At 40.6% G+C, this 25,060-nt stretch overlaps 1 protein-coding gene across 7 annotated transcripts in view; it reads right to left on the reverse strand.

Moving 5' to 3' along the window:
• Positions 1–25,060, reverse strand: part of NHSL1 (NHS like 1) — a 142,952-nt gene that overhangs the window by 86,876 nt on the left and 31,016 nt on the right. The window contains exon 1 of one of the 7 annotated variants that reach the window (XM_081187847.1): positions 6,950–7,830. The exons of 5 other annotated variants lie outside the window; for them this stretch is intronic. In XM_081187847.1, coding sequence (XP_081043973.1) covers positions 6,950–7,151 — 202 coding nt within the window. In that variant the 5' untranslated portion in view covers positions 7,152–7,830. Of the gene's footprint in view, positions 1–6,949; positions 7,831–25,060 lie in introns of those variants that run through there. One more of the 7 variants, XM_081187851.1, reaches the window with a different exon arrangement.

Below are 25,060 nucleotides of genomic sequence, written 5' to 3' on the forward strand. Positions count from 1 at the left end.
AACTTGACTGCAATTTAAGCTAAGAACAAGTTAAATCAGATCTATACGCAGAATATTTCTATATAGGAATTTTTATCCTCAAGCATTCTGCTAAGTGACATTTTTGAAAGAAATCTTAAAGTTCAAAGGAATCAAACAAAAACAAATCACTATGACCAGCTAAGATACAACCTAAAAGTAGCTTTAAAAAAACCCAAAAACAATTCCTAGAATTCTGAAAACTCTTGGAATGCCAGTGCCCAATTCCAGCAGTTGTATGAATAAATCACAGAGAGAACAGTATTGACATGCCAGTTTCTAAAAATATGAGGGGAAAGCACTAATACTGCTAATTTAGTTGAGAGGATATTTTTCCCCCAAGCATATTCCAAATTTAACATGCTGATAACAGTCCAAATCAAGACTGAAATATACTCTTTGAAACCACCGCAAGCCTAACCCATAGTTTTAGCATGTCTAAGTTAACATTTATTGTCAATACAACATAATTATCCAAACTAGCCATGTGATTATGGCATTGCATACCAAACCACAAGTACTTATTACTCTGGAATTTTAAGCAATTGCTAGCATTAAAAATGATTTGAGTTTTGAAATTTGCATCAGATGGGTGTGGGCACATAAGGGAAGGAGGGACAGACAAAACTATTCCCTACACAGTTTTGCAAACAGGGGGAGGGAGCATGTGGCCCTCCAAATGTTGCTTGACTACAGTTCCCATCATCCATGACCACTGGGAATGCTGGCTGCGGCTGATTGGACTGGAGTCCAATAACTGCTGGGGGTTCCCCATCCCTGCTGTTATCAACATTATGTACTTCCCTAAATTTACAACTTAATGACAGAAACCATATATGAATTGAGTTCCAATAGTTGTTATAATCCACTTATGTAAGCTTATTGTCAATATGTACAGATCCAAAAGTTTCGGCTGGCCTTGCTAAACAAGCACTTGTCAAATGCCTGACTACTTTCTTCTTTGACCACCAGCTCCTGCCCCCACGGCTTTTACCCAGGAGAAAATTGGCAGAGAAGTAGGTGTGCTGGCTTGAGATGATGCTTACTGAAGGCACCCCAAGTGCTTTCAGGCAGCAGTGACCAAGCTTCCTTGTCCCCATCCTCTGCTCATCTTCCCTATTCAGACAATGAAAGGGCAGTGTAGAAGGTTGTCAATGTGGCCAAGCATCTTCAAGATTTTCCACCAAACAACCTGGACCCCACCATACTGCCGTCAAAAACTCCCTAGCTCTCCTCCCAACTTTGGGGTATATTCGACTGACTTACTTCAAAGTTAGCAGTCCGGCTGCTCATCACCCTCACCAGACACCGATGGTACACTGAGAATAGCAAACAGAACTGCTGAATCTTTAACTACTGGTCTTACTTAGAGGTGTGGTTCAGATGCAATGATCTTGGTTCACTACACCATACTTTACTAGACCACAAACAAGCACTGGGGGGGGGGGTATTCAACATTTTAGTCAAAGCAGACCCACTGAAATTAATGAGCATGACTAAGTCTGTTAATTTCAATGGGTTTCCATGCCAGGGCTGTAGTAAGTTTAGATGTATCAGGAAACTTTTACATCTGGAGTTATAATATAAAAGGTGATATATAACTGGGAATATAAAAGCTGTTCTTCATCAGTTTGAACCAATGACTCCTTATTCCTGCATAAAGACCTTCTTAAGCAATTACAGTAGCTGAAGTCATATACAGTGGTACCTCGGGTTAAGCACTTAATTCGTTCCAGAGGTCCGTTCTTAACCTGAAACTGTTCTTAACCTGAAGCACCACTTTAGCTAATGGGGCCTCCTGCTGCCGCCACGCTGCCGGATCACGATTTCTGTTCTCATCCTGAAGCAAAGTTCTTAACCTGAGGTACTCTTTCTGGGTTAGCGGAGTCTGTAACCTGAAGCGTATGTAACCCGAGGTACCACTGTAGTACCTGGAAGTCTTACAACACAAGCAATATTCTAAACAGCAGTGAAAGGGAGCGTAATGGGGGTGGGACAGAGCAGGGAGGGTGTGGAACTGGGAGGAGCAGGTTTTTACACGCTCTGCTGATGCATGCAGGGCTCAGCAACACAACCCCCATGCAAAATGGTTTTTGCCTGTATTAAATAAAGCAGGTGGCAGCCAACAGATACCTCAAACCAGTGCTTAACACAGAACACAAGTTGGATAAATTTCATTACACATACATTTGATTAAGGGAAGCAAAGTCATTATGGTGTATTTATTTTTGCTCTGCAAAAATTTGCCTGTTTCAATTTTTTACGGTTTACTAAATGCATAACTCATAAAGTAGCTTAGATATAGCCTCCTCTCCCTACCCCACCACTAGCCCAAAGATTCATCTCAATGGCTATCAAAAGCAACCTATTTCTCCCTTTTCACAGTTCTGCAGCACTTGAAACCATGTCAAATTTTACTAAATTGTCAAGAAACGATTCTCTTCAGGAAGGAGTACTGTATGTAGACTGTCACAGGCAGACATCTCAGATTTTATGGAAACCGCAATTCTCCATGGCTTCCTGGTACAGTTATATTATCTGCACGAGACAAAATGAATGTAAAAGATTGTCATGTATGACATCTATAGGCCATAGAATAGCAATATTCAGTTATAGATCTTATAATTCAGATATATTACAAGCAAAATCAAGTGTACAAACTCACTTGGTCCCACCCATATCCAGTTTTTTAATTATCCTTCCCCTGCTTCACACTAAAAAAAAACAACCCTATTTTTTTTTAAAATCCACCATGCACTGCAGTCTCTATTATTACAAGTGATTCAAGCTTTTATAGTTGCTGTCCAATTACAGGGAAAAAATGATTCTCTCCTCCCATCCCTTACTGTGCTCTATACAATGGACTTCTTTATTTTATATAAGTCGAGTGTAGAATAATGCTGCAATCAAAATCAATGCATTATGTTCACACACCCCACCTCCTCCCCCCCACTGTCTGACTGTGTGAATGCTCATTAAAAGGAAAACTAGGGCTTGCAAGAAAGGCTAGAGGAATTGTAATGAACAAGAGAGAATATAAATCTTACTGGGACAATACATAACATACCGATGTGTAACATATTACACATGAGAACATTTGTTTTGCCATCCCTTTAAAATTAAAATCAAAAAAGTAAACTGCCTACAGAAGATCCATATACAATTTTTGAAGTATTGAAGCAGCAGTGTTCAAGCAAATAAGCTATTATCTGGGTTTATCCTCATAGTACTCCAGCAAATCTTGAATAAATTGTCTCCTTCTCTCCCCTCTTCCCATTTTTGTGTTTTTGAACTTAAATCCAAGCCAGAGTTTTCTGTCCAAAATCAGTAAAATACTGTATATAGGAAACTCTTAAACCAGAGGGCAGCTGCACTAATTTGCTCACTCTCAATCAGCACTAAAACTAATGTAACATTTTTTCGAGAAAAATGTATAATTTATTCATACAATCTGAAAAAATGCACTACAAATTAAAAGTGGTGCATGTACCTATTATTATTATTATTGTTATTATTATTATTATTATTATTATTATTATTATTATTATTATTATTGTCACACCAAGCATCAGTGCACAATCAGTGTTGGGGTGCTTTAAAAAGAGGGACAAGTGTTTGTTGATCCTTCATTTATGCCAAAGTTTTTATTTATTTTTTAAGTCTAGCCTGCAACTTAGCAGTCAGTCCCATGAATGGGGATCTTGTTCAGAATATATGAACTCTTCAAAGGGGGGAACACTGGAAGAGATTAATTAATTACATTTGTAGATGTACGTTTCTTTCAAGAGCATGTGTGCATTTTCTTATATTTGCATTTTATTTTCAGAACTTTTCAGAACAACACATTGAAGTGAATTAGACTTGAAAAGTGGTCCAATTATTAGTTTTATGGTTCTGCGAGTTTTATATCCAAGTGGGAATTTGAACTTTCAAGTTTCCATGCACCAAATCCACTATATCACATGGGTTGGGTGTTTTTTTGGCTATTTTTCACAAGAGAAATAACCTCCCATCACCTTTGCACGCTTTACTCAGACTTGCCATTCTCATCTGGAGTTGCTGTTCTTTACCCAACCAACTCTAGTCCTAAGGTTTTTCCGCTTGACTTGGGAATTTCCTACAGCCAGGACTACACTGGGAGTTTCCCATAGCGTGGTAGACTTGCCTTAGGGCCCTTGTGTAACATAATGCTCTGAGCTCACAAACAGACCTTTTAAAGGAATCATATGAGAAAGCAGATGAGAAAGATTAGTCATCTATTGCAGTTTTCTGCTGATGAATCAGTGCACAGGACACAAGTCTAGGATCCTGTTGCAAACATGTCCATGAAACATTGTTTCCTCCATGTAATGTTCCTATACAGAGGTACTTGTGATTGGTCCAAACGTGGGCCATGAAAATACTCTCAAGATGCTTAAGCAAGAACTCCTTTCTTAATGCAACCTTATTTACATTGGCCAGCTGCTAATGTCTTTTGTTGAAAATAATCAACAGTTTTTAACCCGATTTGACTAAAGATCCAAAGGTTTCACAAGGAGTAGCAATGAATTTCACATTGGTCCTGGTACAGTACAAGTCACTTATAGCAGACTAATCTGCACAGAATACACATTGCCAGGCCACTTTACTCCTTGAAAGTTTTCCCCTGGGAGCCCCATAGTTTTGAGAGGTTTAACCAAACACCTCTCCATACTGCCAAAACTTTAAAAGGCTTTTCAACTTCCAAATGTAAACATAGCACAGGGCAGCTCAGTAGATAATCACACCTAATTGAGTGGTTAGCTCCACATAAAGGGACAAGAATGTAGGCATCATTAGCTTGTTGTGTTCTAATTCAGTTTCAGTGTATGATTATTGAGGTTTGGCTGGACTAACGGTGAATGTATTTAAGAAGAGAGCACTCATAATTAAAGGGTGCGTCCCAACTAAAAAAAAAAAAAAAACCTCACAGTATCCTTTACTCATAAGAGTGACATCCAAGGGTCACAGAGCCTGAAATTTCAGGTCTGACTTTATCAGCTGTCACTGCAAACTTACTCTCTCCCACCCCTACTCAAATCTGTTGAACAAGAGAGGAACAAAACAGAATAAAAACAGACCATAAGAGTACCTAATACAGGACACAGAAGGGGATAAGCATCTCAGAAATTGAATAGTGCAGTTTGCTGGCATTTCTATTAGCTAAAGGGTAAAGGAACCCCTGACCATTAGGTCCAGTCGCAGACGACTCTGGGGTTGCGGCGCTCATCTCACTCTATAAGCTGAGGGAGCCGGCGTTTGTCTGCAGACAGCTTCCGGGTCATGTGGCCAGCATGACTAAGCCGCTTCTGGAGAACCAGAGCAGCGCACGGAAACGCCATTTACCTTCCCACCGGAGGGGTACCTATTTATCTACTTGCACTTTGACGTGCTTTCAAACTGCTAGTTTGGCAGAAGCTGGGACCGAGCCACGGGAGCTCACCCCGTCACAGGGATTCGAACCGCCAACCTTCTGATCGGCAAGTCCTAGGCTCTGTGGTTTAACCCACAGCGCCACCCGCATCCCTGGCACTTCTATTAGCCATCCATAAGAGTACAACAAGTTTCAGAGCAAAAAACACCACTACCAAAGCCAAAGCCAGGATCCAGGTAAGGGTCTTGCTGTCCTGAGGCCCCTTTCACGAACACATGTAGCATCAAAACAACATGTTCTCCCATTTTCACTTTCTAAACCAAGAGCAGGAAGCTTTAAAAAAAGGACTTTTGGTCTGATCCAGCAGAGTTGTTCTTTACGAAAACTTTATAAAAGTACCTTACTACCACCCACAATGCGCGCTTTTAAAACATACTTTTGAACATTGGTGTGCTATTTGCTCACTGTTTTTTTATGGAATCTACTATTTCCAATGGAAGTGTCAACAAGCTGCATCCAACAGGACTATCACCTGCTAAGCACAGAAGGCTATCAGGAAGACAATCCATCACCATCTGATGGACTAGTTGGTAATGCGCTGGATTATATGTTCTTTCAAAATCTGCCAAAATGGATAATGATTACTTCAACATGCAATGAACCTCATGCATCTGTACTGCCAGGTTCTGATTAAATATCGGGCATACTTCCAAAATACATATGATTAGTAAGATAGAAGTATATAGCTAGGGTTTGAGAAGGGACTAGGAGGAGGATCAGGTGATAAAGTCCCCATAAGCTGAGTGCACCACAACAGTATGATACAACATGAGTGGGTGCTTCTGGTGATAAGTGTGCAGGGTTGCACTGTGTGAAAAGTATATTTCACTATCTGCAGAAATGCACAGAATATATGATACATCTGCATAGCAAAATACAGGCAGATCAGCAGCTACTACTGCTATGTCATCACCATTATCAACATATACATGCCCACTCCCTTCTTCCCGCCTTGCAGCACATTTCATGCCCCTACAACAGGTGGAAAAGGGGGAAAATCCTTTTTACCTTTTGCTTTATGACACCCACCCTTACGTGCACAAGCTTTCTGTTCATCTCTGTTCTACACATATCCATCTAGCCCTACCACCACCCCCTGCACTCCAAAAATGTATGGAAAATAAATTACTTTGGTAAAACCATAGTTCTGCTTTGTTTTAACCCATTTATACAGTTTTAAATCTCTATGCAACTCCTTGCTGTGGGCTGGACAGTTATCACAATACAGCTGCCATGTTAAGAAGCCTTGATATGAGAACACTGTTTCCGATTGGTGGGAATGAGGGCTTTGAGTAGCATACTACAAAGCAGAAGGATACACTATGAGGAAACACTTGCCACAGAAACCAAAAGGTCAAATGAAAGGCAGCATGTGGGGGAAATGGAAGGAGGGGGAAGGGATTTAATTAAGCAAAAGATTATTAGCAATAATACAATTAAATGATTAACTGCATATTTGAAAACAAAACAAAAAATCACCGTTTCTGTGCTGGGGTCTGTAGGTCCAGCTCTCATCCTCTTCTACCTGCTGCCCACATATAGATGTGAGTTCACCATCGCTGCGAAACAGCCTTTTTGTCTGCTTGGACAAGGTAGAGAAGTTTATCCAGCTCACAGCACGCGAGAGGGATCCTGGATTATGTTTAAACCGGAATGACTTTGAGGCACTTTCTTTTTTCATTTCTCCCCCCCCCCAAAAAAAAATAAATCCACTGGAGTATGCAACTTTCAAAACCACCCTCGTAGCCTTCTCCTTTTTCTTTTTATCTAATATAAAATAACCATGTTTCTTTAAACTTAAAGAAAACACATGCACTGTTTAAATCTGCATGGCGCACAGAACCAAGCGATTGTGCCTGTACAATTCCCGGAGGCTGCTTCTGCCTACAGTACTTTGTGAGCTGCCAAACAAAACACAGCGGAAGAAAGAAAAACACCACGGCACCCTGAAAACAACCTTCAGATGAGGATTGTGTAGGAGCACAACACCGAGGGACACAGCTTTCCGTTTTTTCCAGGTTTCAACCAAAGTCCATCTCCTCTGCTCAGTAACATTCTCCACCGATATGCTTGTAATCCAGCCTTCTCTTCTATCACATTTTCTTTAAACAAAAAAACCAGCTTCTTGGATCAGGGAGATGTACATGCTGCTAACAAGTTGCCAGACCAGGATACAAATTGGAACAGCTTTCTCTTTTCTGAAAGGAAATGGCACTGCCATTCTGATTCTTTAGTCCGTCCATCCTGTTTGCCCTTAAATGAAAAGCCTGGGGAACAATCTTCAGAAGGATTCTCTTTAACAATAAAAGAGACTGGCTGCCTAAAGCAATCGCTTAGGATTAGGGTGAAATATGATAGGCTCTCTCTCTCTCTCTCCCAAAGGCACAGCTGTAGAAGCAGCAAACTCCTCCTTTCTGTGGCAGACAGCTAACAGCAGTGCAAACTTCTGAGCAGGGTAGATAACTCAAGGGCACCTCAGCCAACTTATACAAGGAGCAATAAAAAGCTCAAATTTAAGTGGCACATGATGTTTTATTTTACAATGGGCATACATTACACATAGGAGAGATGTTGTAAGTCTGTCAAACACTGCTAGTTTTACTGGTAGTGAGAACAAGAGCTACAAACAAACAGGAAGTTTTCAATATACAGTTACATACATGACTTTTCTCCTATACTTTCCTATTACAAATTTCACTTATGCTGTGTTTTAAACACCTTCACTTTTCATTACAGAAGCACACAGATAGGATTGCCATTGTTAAATTAGATTAAATGTTTGATAAGAAAGCAAATTAACTACTGAATTCTACACAGTACATTGTATTCAGTTTTCCTGAAACTGTTGGAGGAAGTCTGCATGAAAAGAGTGAGAAAACACCACAAAATTCCAATGTACCCCATCCCCCCATGAAAGAGCCAATGATTTTGACCACTTTCTCAGAATGTGATCTCACGGAGCTAATAGATTTATATTTAGGGGTTTTGTCAACAAAAGCACTATAGCTCAAAAAGGAACTCATTGAAGACACCCCATAAACCACAATACATGATACCAATTCACTCTGTAAGCATGAGAAACCAACACTAGTTGACTCCATTATTATTAATATTTAAATTTGTATACCACCTTTCATCCACAGATCTCAGGGTGCTTCACAACATAAAAAGAGAAGATAAAAAAGACAAAATACATAATAAAAACAAGAACAGAACAGAACCAATAACCCCACCCCACCCTCCATTCACATAAACCAATAATAATCCTCTTGTGCAAGACTAGTTCCAGGACTATAGGCCCTGTGTTTTTAATTCAAAACAAAGCAAACTTGACAAAAAACAGCTAAAGACAAAAAAAATGCATTTCTGGCAAAGAAGTGCCACCGGTTATGGTGCAATTGTTGTCTCATGAGAGACATCATTACTTCAGCATGCATACGTATTCTTCAGCACCTTTCAGAAGTAATTCCTTCTCCCCTGTAAAGTTACAGTTGTGTGACTCATAATGGAAGGATAAAGTTCATCGTCTGCCTGGGAAACAAACAGCCAAGTACTGTATCAGATTACCTATGAATCAGCTAGGCACACCAAAATGACCTTTGGCTCCTTGAACAATGGATTGGCCAACTGTCTTCAGTAAATAATTTAATAGGCTGTATTTATATTGTCCCCTTTGAAGGCAACACATACACCCCACTAAAAAAAAATTCTACACCCCTAGAAGTAAAGCACATGGCATATGAAGTTATTTGACTGAAACCTGCAAATAAATATAGCAATGCAATTAACAAAACTACACTAAATGTGCTGGCGTGCTTTGGTGGTCACGAAGAGTCGGACACAACTAAACGACTAAACCACAACAACACTAAATGTTCCTTCAAATAATAGAGTTAACAGGTAAACAGGATTGTAGCATAATACTCTCTAGATGACTTCAATTTATGGGATAAGAATCTAGAGAAAGTGGAAAATTAAGTGGCAATCAAATTTCAGAGGCACAATTCCTAATTTCTGGTAGAAATCAAAACTTCAAATATTCCAAATACTAATATTGACTCCATGCCACAGCTTGATAAAATGAACAGAACTGAACATGAAAATTAGGATTAACAACTGAGAATTCTCCCATTTCTGCAACACAAAAAGCAATGATATGATGTGATGTTTATTTTAAAGCACCGTGTCATTTTGCCATAATATTTATTTGAGGAAGAAGAGGTTAACTCAATTTATTGTGATAAGGTCAGCAGTTACATGGCAGTCCCTGTTCATGAAGCAAAAATTACAATTCAGAGTATGTACCTGGTAGTCCGTATTTTATTTCATAACACTTTCTCTTACAATAAAAACTTAAGGTAGATGTAGAGAAAAGAGATAAACTGTTCAAATTTAAATGAAATTTATTTTGCCAGACAGATGTCAGTTTTATCTCATTATTTCTCCAATATAATTTACACAAATTGAAATTGAAAAATACTGGATTTATCCCACATTGGATTATTTGTACTGACAAATAGTCCCAAGAGGAGGGAATCACATCAGTCTTTAGGGTGCAATCCAGCCAGTCATGCATTTTACATCCTATTTATTTCAGTGAGAGAGCTAAGCACATGTTAAATCTGTTGAAATCAGTGAGACCAAAGAGTATTTAACTTTAACTAGATTATGCCCTAGGAATTCTAACTGACAATTTCACAATATAACACAGGACTGTAAAACTGTATATAAGAAAATGGAATAATATGCAGAAACAAAATTCCATACTTAACAGTGAATTTCTGTTCTTTACAAGTGAACAATATCAGCTAGATGGGAAGGAACTATGTTCTGGGACCAGAAAACAGTCCCCAGAATCTTTCTGAAGCACAACTCCCACCATGACATCCAGGCCAGCTGACTTCCTGCCTCAAGGTGAGAGGTATCTAACATGAGAATCACAGTAAAGAAAGTAAAAGGGAAGACAACAAAGGGAAGATTAGATGATGAAATGCTCACACTCCAGTTCCAGCTCTCTTCCCAGAAGTCCAACAGGCCAGATAAATAAAAGGTGAGCCTGAAAACAGTGGACCCCTTCATCCTAACTTCTCTACACTTGAAAACACCAGCAATAAACACCCAGTCCTTGCTGCACAAGTGGTGTTCTGGAGCACTAGAAGAAGAAGGACAGGCACTTTTCCAGGCCACAAGAGGCATATGAAGCCAGGAACCGAAGGACACTGGCCATCTTCCAACCGCTTTCCTACACCCACTGAGCAGCTGTGCAGCAGCAGTGTCCATACAGTATTAGTCAGCATCATTCAGGCAGCAATCCAGAGAGCTACATAAATGAGAGACGACCAAGACTCTAACCAACCCCTTCAGGGTTCTCCCCATAGATGGCCACAGTGGTTTCTGAGATGGCTGTGGGACAACTGCAAGTCTAAGTTTGGAGGGTGGGACAGAGGTCCAATGATCTGAACACAAATCACTAGGTCCCTCCCCAGTCAGTCCCTGACTCCACCCATGGAAGTAGGGGAGGAAGTGCCTCCAGACTTTGCAAGGCCACACTATATCATCAGCTAGGCCAGGTATACGCTCCTTCAGATATACAGGACCGAGGCCATTCAGGGCTTTAAAGGTCAGCACCAGCACTTTGAATTGTGCTCAGAAATGTACTGGGAGCCAATGCAGATCTCTCAGGACTGGTGTTATATGGTCTCGACGGCCACTCCCAGTCACCAGTCTAGCTGCCACATTCTGGATTAACTGCAGTTTCCGAGTCACCTTCAAAGGTAGACCCACGTAGAGCGCATTGCAGTAGTCCAAGCGGGAGCTAACTAGAGCATGCACCCCTCTGGCAATACAGTCTGCGGGCAGGTAGGGTCTCAGCCTGCATATCAGTTGGAGCTGGTAGACAGATGCCCTGGACACAGAATTGACCTGTGAGTCCAAAATGACTCCCAAGCTGCATACCTGGTCCTTCAGGGACACAGTTGCCCTATTCAGGACGAGGGAGTCCCCCACACCCGCCCATCCCCTACCCCCCAAAAACAGTACTTCTGTCTTGTCAGGATTCAACCTCAACCTGTTAGCCACCATCCATCCTCCAACCACCTCCAGACACTCACACAGGACCTTCACCGCCTTCACTGGTTCTGATTTAAAAGAGAGGTGGATCTGGGTATCATCTGCATACTGATGAACACCCAGCACAAACCCCCTGATGATCTCTCCCAGTGGCTTCATGTAGATGTTAAAAAGCATGGGGGAGAGGACAGAAGCCTGAGGCACCCTACAAGTGGGAGCCCAGGGGTCTGAACACTCATCCCTCAACACCACTTTCTGGACACGGCCCAGGAGGAAGGAGTGGAACCATTGTATAACAGTGCCCCCAGCTCCTCTAGATGGTCCAGAAGGATGTCATGATCGATGGTATCAAAAGCCGCTGAGAGATCCAGCAGAACTAGGAAACAACTCTCACCTTTGTCTCTAGCCTGCCAGAGATCATCGACCAGCACGACCAAGGCAGTTTCAGTCCCATTATGAGGCCTAGAAGGGATCCAAATGGTCTGCATCCTCTAGGCATGCCTGGAGTTGTTCAGCAACCACCCGCTCAATCACCTTGCCCAAGAATGGAAGATTTGAGACTGGGCGATAGTTGGCCATATTGGCTGGGTCCAAGGATGTTTTTTTTAAGAAGCAGTTTAATGACCGCCTCTTTCAGCGGGGCTGGGAAGAATGGGAGACACACTGAATACTGGACCAACAACATCTGGAGAGCCACATTTTCCCCACTCCTGTCATACATGCTGTCCCTTGTATTTATGTAAAAAAAAGTCCACAAGTATTTTACTTGGCAGCTCTAATATTTCTTTATGAACAAAGTATATTTTCCCACACATTTTAGCTTAAGGTTTTAAAAGTTTCTGTTCAGTGAGCAAAACAGACACTGATTTATCTGTGTTTTGGAACTGCTCTCATGCTAATTTTATCCCTGCAATCCTTATAATTTCATCCTTGATGACTCAGCACAGCAACTGCTGAACAATTAAAAGACTCAAAACGGTTGCTCCCTAAGGCAGTCTGCTTTAAAAAATAGTGATCATACATTCTCATAAATAATCCACTTCCTCAGCCTTTTCTCTTCAGATATCAGAATTCATTCTTAGCCAATTAAGGGACATAGTCCAGCCACATTAAATAATACTGAAATAATTTGTCCGGTTACTAGGCACAGCTTTTTACACAGTATCTGTAAGTTGAGAATAGTTGTCCAAAACAACTCATGACTGATCAGACACTGCTTCATGAGAAAAACATTCAGACACAAAACTGCTTAGAAGCGCAGCTATCCAAACAGTACAACTGATGATGTAGCAGTACAACCCACCCCCAAACCATCTGTCAGCAAGTGAGGAAATGGTTGAGTAAACCTAGGCTTGCCATATGTCCGGAAAATTCCAGACATGTACGGAAATTGGACACCTAAAATGGCAACCGGAATTTTAAGACATGTCTGGAATTTCCTGCACATATAGCAAGTAATTCCGCCCCCCGCCCCCCCCGTTTTCTTGTTTTGTGTGTCTGTGTGTGTGCCACCGAGGCTTTCTGTCCTGCTTCAGCCACCACTGGCTTTCCTTTTTGGCCCCGTCCTCCGCCTCCTGGTGTGTTTGCTTGACCCACCGCTCTGGCCCTGCCCACCATATGGCCACCATATGGAGGGAAGAGAGTGCGACAGGAACACGCAGGCATTTCTGAGGCAAAGCACACGGCAGGGAGGACATGAAGTGCTCGCCTTCCTCTGGTACCTCTCTCTCTCTCTCTCTGGGCTCCTGGGGTGGGCGGCGAGGGGGTCGTCTCCCCTCCTTGGGAGCCTCTTTGGTCCTTCACCCCTGGAGGTCTCCAGGTCTCCTCCCCACCTTTGCACCCCTGTCTGGCCTCTGGAATCACTGCTCTGTTGAGGTCTTCAAGCACCATCTCTTGAGCTTGGGGGGGGGGGCCTGCCACCCAGGCTGGACGCGTGGCTCTGCTAAGGCTGGGGCTGTATTCTGCTGCCTTCTGGGCTGCCTCACAAAAGCAGCAGCAGGAGGAGGAAGTTCCACCATCTTCTCCTGCATCTTCCTTATCCCTGTCCAGCAGCTCACAGCTCACAGGGCCCCTTTCCAGCTACAACATGCTGGTGTAGCTGCAGCACAACTTCTAGCCCTTCCCTTGGGGCGGGTGGGTGAGGTGTCCCCAGCTCTCCTTCATGCAAGCTGACACACACACCGTTTTGTCTTTCCATATGTTTTCAGTCAATTATCTAAATGAATCCTAACGTGGAACTGCTAATTCAAAAATCAGGTTTGTAATGCAGTACAAGTCATAAGTGGCGGGTCTGCAACAAAATGTTGCAGTGTGGGTTGCTTCTGTTCAGGGCCCTAGCCTCTCCATTCCGTTCCATTCCTCCCAACCACCCCCACATATACTACCATTCTACCTTTACTTAGAATGTTGAGTCAGCACTGAAGAGGGGGAGCAGAAAGGATATTCATGTCAGAAATTTTTTCTCCATTTTGCAGTGGACACATTTGTGCCCCATCCTGGCTGCATGAAGATATTTTACTTTTTCATGGGTGTCTATGGATACTTTCATTTATGTCACTGGAGACATTTGAAAGCAGCTTCTAAATACGAACCAGGAAAGAAATAATCCAAAACAGGAGTTGCCAATCTTTTTGGACCATTCTGAACTTTGAGTAAGTCCTGTGAGCACCAGGCACAGAATGGCTGCCATGGAGGAGGGCGGAGTGGGAGACGGGAAAACAATGCAACACAACATGGCTGCCATGGTGGTACAGGATAACAGAAAACTAGAGAACATGCGGTCATTACTGCTTCTCTAGACAATCGCATGCTTGCCATGAGAAGTCACTTATGTTCTGCTGGTCCTGATTGTGGAAATCACAAAATATTGATTTACACACAGATACATGCTGTGCTATCTATAAACAACAGGGCTAATTCTTCAGTACCAGGAAAAATATATGAAGTGGCAACACCTCTCTCTCACTCTCTCTTGCACACACACTTACCACATACACAAACACACACTACATACATATTTTCCCTCAAACACCACATACACCGCTTATCTCCCTGCCCGAGTGCGCCTTTTCTTCTCTCACACAGATGACACTTTCATACAGACTTCCCCATCTCACATAAACAGCTCACATGCATCTCTCCCCCTCTCTCTGGAAGGCTTCCATTGAAATTAGAAAGACTGATAGAAAACAATCATAGAATCATCCTGTATCTGCTTCTGAATCATGTTCAACTGCTCATAAAATATTCCTAATATATATAAAAAGTCAGAGGCTGCCACTTTTCTAGTGTAGAGAGTGTATCTGGCATTAAATTGAAAGGTATGGCCACAAGATGGCAGTGTGAAACAACTGACTTGCCCATACAGATGAAAGGCTCAGATACTTTGTGCTACAGAAAACAGAGCTTTCCTGGATTCTGAGACGCTTCATTTTTAATTCTCTGGTCTGTACATCACTCAATTTTATCTGTGATATATATCATTCTGTTTTTATCTAGTTTTTAGGGAATGTTACTGAACATCATTATCGCCTTTTTATTTTTTTAACATTAACCGCTTTTTATTATATTATGAGGTGTAAACAAACAAACAAAAATACTGTACATTGTAAAATAAGTAAAACTTACCAGCTTCTACCCTATCCTTACATAGTGGCTAAAAATGGTTTTTTTAAAACCTCATAGCTTGGATCACCTCCCCCTAAAATCAGTCCTGCCAGCTGATCTTCCCGAAGGTCCATTTTTAAACATTCTCCACTCCTGCCAAGCTCCTAAACTAGAAATTGGGGTGGGGGGAGAGGGAGGGGGAGAGGGGCAGCCAGGAAGAAGAAGCATTTGCCAGTAAGAATCAACAGGAAACCAATGACCCTATCCCATTCCGGTTATCGCATCAGAGGTGCATTTGGAGGTGCACATGTTCACAGCATAAATGAAGAGTTCCACTCCAGTTTTTAAGCTTTCCCTGCCAGTGACCCCGAATTCAGCAACTGTTGAGCCCCAACTCCTTCAGCCAACCTAGTGATTAAATTTAATCGAATTTCTCTTGAGGGGTTTTGTACTCAAACATTGCTCCTCTCCAAACAACAATCTCAAGAGAAAGTACCACATCTAAGACTCCGCTGAGTTAGTGTATCATGTTCCACATATGTTCTTCAAGACTGGGTGTGGATGTGGTTGTGGCTTCATAATGCAGAAATCTTCTACAGCAAACTGTCCTTTTAACCACAAATAACTTCTCCCTTTCTTTATAAGGAGCACTTGGCTAAAAGGAAAGAGTTTTGGATGTTTTTTTAGAGAGAGAAAGGAAGTTAACTTTCATGTCCATTCTCAAAGAATGGACATCAGATGATTGTGTAATTTTCATCCTCTGTATAAAACATCAAGCAGATAACAGTATAGCACAATTTTTAAAACACCTTTGTTTTATATGTTGGAACTGTCTTCTGCTTCATATTATGCAGGACACACAATGCATACTTAACATCAAAATGCTTAACTCAGCATGTTTAAAATGAAACTCAGTACAAAATGCTAGTTGTGAAGGCACAATATTAACCTTTTTACTTTCTATAATTAAGAAGGCATCAAGGAACATGTGGTTTGAATGTTGTTGACCAATAGGGTGGAGACTTCAAAGAAGAAAAATGTCACCTATAGGAACACTGCTCCTAACATTGCAAACATTACAATTCTATCGTTAAAAGCTACTGAATTTTTTTTTACAGAAACTAAAAACTAGTTTTTTTAAAAAAGGAGAATGATACTTTTGTATGCCACTGCAATCTCTGAGAGGTGCAAGATTCCAGAGGTTCCAGGCTTACTCAGGTTTTGTATTTCCTTTTGGAAATGAGGCACAGGTGTCTTTATGATATATGGTTTATTTACACACATATATAACTGTGAAGCTGAGGCTCCAATACTTTGGCCACCTCATGAGAAGAGAAGACTCCCTGGAAAAGACCCTGATGTTGGGAAAGATGGAGGGCACAAGGAGAAGGGGACAACAGAGGACAAGATGGCTGGACAGTGTTCTCGAAGCTACCAGCATGAGTTTGACCAAACGGCGGGAGGCAGTGGAAGACAGGAGTGCCTGGCATGCTCTGGTCCATGGGGTCATGAGGAGTCGGACACGACTAAACAACTAAACAACAACAAACAACAAATAACCTGAGCCTGTGATGGGAGGGTTCACAGCATTAACACCCCAAAAAGGTCTTGTTTCTCCCATAGCCACAGTCTTGCATTTAAAGCAGAGATCCACCATTTCTCTGCCTCTCTGACTTTCCAACTTGCTGCCTTGTTTCTCAGGAGATGCAGATGTATACTTTTTATACCTCTTCATGAGCATTCTTCTACTGAGGAAAACATACTGCACTGGTCAGCTTTATATTTTTAATTTTACTAACAAGGATTATGACTCAAAAGTTCACTTGTTGTCTAGGCTTCAGTACAGAGGACAAAGCACTGGAGAGTTTCTCCCTGACTGTCTGCTCCATCCCATGCCAGTGTATGTGTGTGTGTGTGTAGCAACTCTCTATTACAGTGGTACCTCATGTTACATACTTAATCCATTCCGGAGGTCCATTTGTAACCGGAAACCGCTCGTAACATGAGGCGTGCTTTCTCTAATGGTGCCTCCCACTGCTGCCATGCCGCCGAAGCGCGACTTCCGTTCGCATCCCGGGGCAAAGGTTGTAACAAGGAGCATCTACTTCCGGGTTAGCGGAGCACGTGACCTGCAGCATTCGTAAGGGGGACGGGACGTAACACGAGGTACCACTGTACCAAGCTAGTTTCCTTTGAGAACTTTTGTTTGGATTCTAAATTGCTTCTCCATTCACATAAGAGAGATACCTGCCAACAATACCAGCTAACTGTCCCTTCATCTGAATTCTCCAGGGCCATATCCCACACTATTCCCAATGATAATTCAACACAGTGGGGCTTTAGAAGACAAGCTTACAGTGGTGCCTCGCAAGATGAAATTAATTCGTTCCGCGAGTTTTTTCGTCTAGCGAATTTTTTGTCTTGCGAAGTTTTGGAAAAGCTTCAAAAATCACCAAAAACCTCAAAAAAGGCTACCACACCGCGTTCTATGAGTTGCTCCTCGAAGTCAAGTCGCAACTGTATTAAGGGTGTTAAGAAAAAGGAAACAAACTTGCAAAAAACGCAAGACGTTTTTTGCAAGCCCATAGGGAAATTCGTCTTGCGAAGCAGCTCAAAAACCGCAAAACCCTTTCGTCTAGCGAGTTTTTCGTCTTGCGAAGCATTCGTCTTGCGGGGCACCACTGTACTTGCATTAGCAGGCAAGCACTCTTATGTCTCCTATGCCTTTTGTATAATGGTAATAAAATATTGACTGACGTTTCTTAGATCTTTTGATTCACAAACACTTCCTCATTCTCATTTTGCCACCTACCCCAAATTCTGGAGGTTGTCAGAAGCTAACATTTATTTTCTTTGTTGAAATCAGAGTACAAGTAATCTGAAGGACACATTAGGAGTTAAATAATTTGGCTGCAGGATAAGACTGTACTGAATGACATGTTTTCTTGTTTTCCTACAAAATGGTAATCAAGCTGATAAATGATACACAGGTTTCATGGGAGTCGTTTGGGGAACTTTCTGTATTACAAGCACTCATTCCAAAGTAGGGAAGACAAGAAGATAAAATATTTACCTTCAGGCAAAGTGGGGGGGGGGGCAGCAGATACAGACATATTTAAAATGCCAATGTATGTTTAACTGGCAAGTGCAAGAGAAACAAAACAACAAGCAAGGGGATGCCCCTGTTGCTATTTTTATGTCAGTATTCTTACAAAATGGTTATTTTGCAAACAAGGCACATGTTTTATTTATGCACTGCTTCTTCAAATTAAAAATGTTAACATATAAAAAGCAACTCCACTATTGCTCAATATGTACAATGGGGATTTTATTAATCCAAAGATACTGTTCAATGCAAACAAAATACAGGAGCATTACCCTCAAAGCCCTTCTTTGAAAAACCGCAATGAGAAAGGCTCCATCAGTATTATGTTTTATAATTATGGGAATTCTTGCCTAAATTTTCCCCAGTTAACTATGGGTTTCTACAAGCACTAGCTCCCAAATTACTTTGAGATTAGTACCACCACATGGATTTCAGACCAGACAACTGGTGGCATCTAGGCACAAATACAGAAATACAGGTATCTTCATTAAGGCAAAGTGCTTTAAAATGCACACACACACTTCTTATCAACACTAAGCAAAGCACCTGAAGAAAATCCAATATTTTTTAGATCTAAGATATAATATGTGCACATAAAAAGAGGTATAGATGGGTCTTCACAAACCATGTATTAATGACATGTGATTTCTCAAAATCTGATCAAGGGGAAATGCTGGTTCACACGTACAAGTTCATCACTTTTTATTTGACTATTCAGCACTTTAACTTGCATTATTTCAAAAGCATATATATATATTCTTAAATTGCATATTTATGCAATAGAACAATATCCAGTGTCACCAGTAGAGACATCTGAACACTGGTCCACAATCCAGTTATAGCACATAGATTTATTGTGCTCCAGAATTATTTGAGGTTGTGATAGATGGAGCCTGGTAAATGCAGACACTACCTTGTTTGGGATACTTGAGAGTATTGAGATCCAGCGTGGTGTAGTGGTTAAGAGCGGTAGACTCATAATCTGGGGAACCGGGTTCGCGTCCCCGCTCCTCCACATGCAGCTGCTGGGTGACCTTGGGCCAGTCACACTTCTTTGAAGTCTCTCAGCCCCACTCACCTCACAGAGTGTTTGTTGTGGGGGAGGAAGGGAAAGGAGATTGTGAGCCGCTTTGAGACTCCTTAGGGAAGTGATAAAGCGGGATATCAAATCCAAACTTCAGGAATGGTTTCCCATTTTACAACCATGAATGGCACACTTTTGTTCTTCACACATAACACATTCTTTTTTATAGATTTCACACTGTTTGAAAACAAAGCCATTTAGACATCATGAAGAACAGAAAAATGTACACAGGGGGCTGCATCAATCTTTCCAAAATCTTACTCTATCAACATCCAATAGAAGGATAAAGTGCCTGATCAAATCCAGACATGTTTGTTCAAGCAATCCACAGCTTCCTTAAAAAATAATAAAAATAAAGAAAGCAATCTTGCTTTTTAACAAATTCTTTAAAAGTTTGGCTATATTATGCTAGAGAACATCCTTTTTCCTGTACAAACTAGATTTATTTTGTATCCAAATACGATGCAAGAAATGAACACAAAGAAGGAAGCACAGCTAGGCTGCTTCCCAGTTTAGAGCATGTTGAAGCCAAGACAAATACTGCAGAAGTTTGATTTGTATATTGGCAGCCAGTTAGATACTGCAATTTTCTGGAAGAGTCTCTTGAAATTTAGCAGAAACCTATTTCCTTTCTAGTTTCCAGAAACTATGTACAAATCTTTTAACTCCAAATTTTATTGGCAACATTGATTGATGGCTATTGTTGAAATCTTTTGAGTAGCCTCAGAACCATTGTGTTTCACAATATGAATTTACAGATGCTATAATTACTTAACAACTAGTAATTCCCAGTGAAGACAATGATACTTGCATCATGCAAATAAACACACAGGACAGATGTGCACCATGTAATTAAGAAAGCAAACAATATTGTGATAGTAAACCCCAAAGTAGTGCTGACAACTCTTCATCTCTTCTGATTCTATTAAAGGTAAAGGGACCCCTGACCATTAGGTCCAGTTGCAGATGACTCTGGGGTTGCGGCGCTCATCTCGCTTTACTGGCCGAGGGAGCCGGCGTACAGCTTCCGGGTCATGTGGCCAGCATGACTAAGCCACTTCTGGCGAACCAGAGCAGCACACGGAAACGCCATGCACAGTGTTTAATCCCCCTTCCCCAGTTGATTTATGACATTTGCGGGTTATCAACACATCAGCTAAGATTTTAGTCTAAAATGTGGCTGTTTCAAGCAGGAAGATCTCAGGAAATTTAGGAACATTATAGGCATATAAAGGATAATGTGTCTTGGAAAGCAAAGGCTTTAAAGAAAACAGATATGCTTGTTAGGATTATAAAGTCATGCTGAAAACTCATTTTTAAAAGCTTAGAACAGTATTAAATTTTCTAGGGTATACCATGGTCAGAAAAGCATTGTAATGGATACAATGAAAACAGAAACTCTGGAATGTGTGTGCTGTGTTAATATAGCAAAACTGTCCTGTTCCTAATAATGAGAATCACACAAGATATATTAATTGTACCTTCACATGCCAGAAATTTCTGCCCCCAAATATGAAAGGTTTGCTCAGAAAAGCCATTAAGGAATATCCAAATATTTCTGTAGTATTAGACTGCTTTTGACAGGCAGCTTCAATTATCATGTAAGCTGGTAGCAGTAGAAATGCAATATCTGAAAAAATATTTTAAAAAACCCCAACACTAACCAGATAATATGCACCTGCCATACATACCCAAACACATAATTCCTCAGCTCCTTACATCTGGAAAATATTAATATGGAATGTCTACCATCCTACACAAAGCTAATTATGTAATGCCTAGTGACTATATAGTATAATAGCTGTGTCACGATGCAAAATTCCCATAACTTTCCAAAATGTGTAGGTTTCCAATCTTATAAATCTTATAAATTCTCCTAACAATTAACAACGAACAAAGGTCACTGCCTCATCTCCCCAATATCCCCACACGTGAAGTTTATTTTCAGACGTTCATGTGTTTAGAAGGAACGTATGAAGGGGTAATATATGTGCATTCTTCTGGTTGTACTTAGAAGACTCCATGTCGTCTAAGCTGAACCCACATCTCAGTGCACTAAGGTCTGTGAGATACCCATACATGGGGATATAGGAGACAGAGCCAGCATCTGCACCCCACTCTCTTGACACAGATGTGGCCCTCATGTCAGGCATAGGCAAACTGGACCCTCCAGATGTTTTGCGACTACAACTCCCATCATCCCTGACCACTGGTCCTGTTAGATAGGGATGATGGTAGTTGTAGTCCCAAAACGTCTGGAGGGCCTGGTTTGCCTATACCTGCCTCATGTGTCCAGGCAAATGCCTGAAGAGGGCTTGACGGACTGAGACTAGGAAGAAGCAAGCTCAAACTATAAAAATTGGGGGCTTCTCTCTCAGTGCCACGTTTCACATGTCATGCGGCTAACCCATAATTTAGTGCAACCTGAGCAAACAGGAATGAGTTTGGAACTGTGGTTCACCATTGTTGTGTCGTCCATACTACCAAGCAATGGTAAACACTAACTGGTTAGTTTTAAACAAACTGACTTGGAACTATAGTTTCTGAAGCAATAAACTTCTCTAAACTAACAGTTCCGGGTCCAGATGGTACAGCAAGCTGTTCTTAATAAAAAACTAAAGTTTCTATCTTTTCTTGGCTGCACAGGCAAAGGAGAAGGCTGTGGGTCCGAGGCTCACTACAGCTTGGTCATGAGGCACAAAACTATGGTTTGGTATTGTACGCAAACAAAGTTACTGTATTCTGTCACACAGGGCTAGAATGCTGCCCTGAACCTCTTGGAGGCAGGAAATGATAAAACTGTAATAAATTAGATTTTATTTCTTAAACAGACTCAAAAGATACATTTGGCTAACCAAATTTCATGTAAAAAAGTATTCCTGCATTTTCTGCTATCAAAAGAGTCAAGAAAACTGAAAATATCATTGAAATTATGTTATGTAAGTAAATAGCTCCACTGTGTTAAAATGAATGTACATTTTTCTATCTTCTCGCTGTACACCTGATCATGCCTAAATAATGCATGAATGTTTACAAATACGTAAAATAATTTGCAATTTGAATACTACACTCAAATAATGTTGATTCAAAATCACTTTTAAGATGCTTTCCCATTGCCAGCTCCACCTCTAATTGAAACAAGACAAATAAAACACCTTAAATGCCATTATGTTTCGCTCTAAAAGAACCAATAAATCAAATGCAGCAAGTATTTCTAAGAAAATATGTCACACTTTCATTTCTTAACAGCTTCTACTCATACTTCACGCTATAATTTTCTCCATATGGAATGGATTAATACAGGAATCCTGAAACTAATTTGGCTCTGCTGTAAATCTAAGCTCATTATCTTGAAACTCTCAGTACAATTCTTAAACCCTCTACTCTCACAAACCTTACTAAAGTATGTGGGACTTATGGAGGCCATTAAACCCTCTTAATATTGCTAGCAAATGATAAGTGTCTTTTATTCTGGTTGATCTTCATTACATCATGTACTTGTTAAATGCAAAGCAGTTGTTTCTATTCATCAAGTTTGTTGTCTATTCATACAAAAGTTTTTAAATGGGATTTCTAGTCAAACATTAGTGTGCATCTCAGCACCAAGTAATACATAGACCCAGCTATTGGGGGAGGTGGGGCTGCAGAGGGAGAGAGGAGAAATCCCAGTTGTGTGAGCAGATGTCTACTTAAGCAGTGTTTATACAACCAATGTCTCTTCTTTAAAAGGCCTTTTGCATAATCATGCAGACAGCTTTCTCATTAAAATGTAAAGACAATGAATTTCCCGCTTCTCTGTTTTGTTACTGAGGTTACAATCTTAATATCTGAAATTTCCTAAAATTCCACTGAATCTAGCAATGAAATTTTCTCCTAAGTAAGCATGGCTTGGATTGAAAGTAAATTCAAGTGGGGCTTTACTCTCTGGTAAAGGAGAATAAGGTTGCAGAAGAAGAGGGAAACAATCTGCTTGCCTTTTGTAATAAATGGCCTGTTTTTGTTGGACTGGAACAGTAAAGATTATGACTCAAGTATAGTGGATAAATTATAGTGCCAAGATATTAGATCTAATCTCCTGCTTATACTGGCCATCGAATGAATCCACAGAAGTGATGAGTCCAGAACATTTTCATTAGCCTTTCTGTTCACATACCTGTATCAATCAATTTGGGGTCAGGGATGGGGAGGAGAAAAGGTAGTAACCCTTCTGAGCACAAGTCTTATCCACCCTGCAGCTGAGTGGCTATTTACAAGACAGCCTTCTATAGCTAGAAACAGATAAGAAAATTAAATGCCACACGTATTTAAGTATCAAAGAAGGGGGGGAAACCTGTTAGCGTATTTAATTTCATGCACCATTAATTCTCACACAGCAAATACACACATTCTTCACTGACAGCAAGCTACAGATAGTCAGCACTATCAGAGTTAATGCAAGTTAATGCTTTCAAAGTTTGAAAAAAACAACTGGCAGGCAGAGCTGTTTTCTAAGACACAATGAATGAGCAAAAGCTACTGAACTTTCCTTTCATACCAAGCTGCCTATACAGAAATAGTGCTGTCTCTACACAAACAGTGTTTTCTTCCCAATCCTCAAGGGAATCCAAACTGCTGTTAACTTTGCCTTGATGCTTTGGAAGTATACACACTTTGTGTCAATTATGTTAACTGAACATTGCTCTGTATATTATTTTTATGAATGTTGATTTATTACATCTGCTAAGACTTCCTGAACATAGCAAAAACTTCAGTCAGTGAACATTTAGATAACTTCGCTGAAAAAAGGAGAAAAGGAAAAGGGGGAAAATCAGTGATACACATTTAATTAATAGATGATGATGATGATGTAAATTAATTATTTGCAAAAGACCAAATTTTCACTGGTTGAAGGGGGACAAGGGAAGACTTACAAAAGCACCTGCAAGGAAAACAAATAGATAACAGTCCACTACAAATCTCTGCATGCAAACAGGTACTAGATTATGACCTTCTCCTGTGACCTAAATCCTCATTTTTAAAAATTGGTTTACATCTTGCAAACATGATCCTGGCGTTGCCAGGCGACGGGCAAAATGGAGGGCCACTATCATGGGCAGCAGGAAGCACCAATCCCCAGGAATCCATTAGAAATGGGCCTAAGCGTGTCTCTAGTAATTATTATTATTATTTATTAATTAAATCTGTATACTGCCCTTCATCTGTAGATCTCAAGGCAGTTCACAAGATAAAAACACAAAAAACATTATAAAAAAACAAGAACAAGAACAATAGCTGACTCCCACTACCACTACAATAAAACCATTACAATAGCCCAACAAAAGGACAAAACAGTTCACTGAGTGTGCTTGCTTATACATATACAATCTAATGCAAGCCCAGACAAGGCAGTTCTTGGCATTTTCCTTTTATTCACAAAAAATGACTTGTATTTTCTACATTAGCTGAACACACCCACTCCAGTATCTTACATTGAAGTTGTAGATAGCTCAGTTAGTTAGAGAGTGGTGCCGGTAATGTCAAGGTTGTAGGTTTGATTGAACAAATGTTAATTTTTATTTCTACTCAGAAATTGCATACACCATATCATAATAAATAAAATAAATAAAATTCATTTTCGGAAGAAGTAGTAACAAAATTAAAACCTGATTGGTATTACAATGGAAGCATTGAGAGACTCTAAATAGAAATATTAAGCACTAATCAATGACCCAGTGGCCAATTATTT

Source organism: Podarcis bocagei, assembly GCF_964188305.1.
Source record: "Podarcis bocagei genome assembly, chromosome: 3".
In the NCBI taxonomy this organism is placed as follows: domain Eukaryota; kingdom Metazoa; phylum Chordata; class Lepidosauria; order Squamata; family Lacertidae; genus Podarcis; species Podarcis bocagei.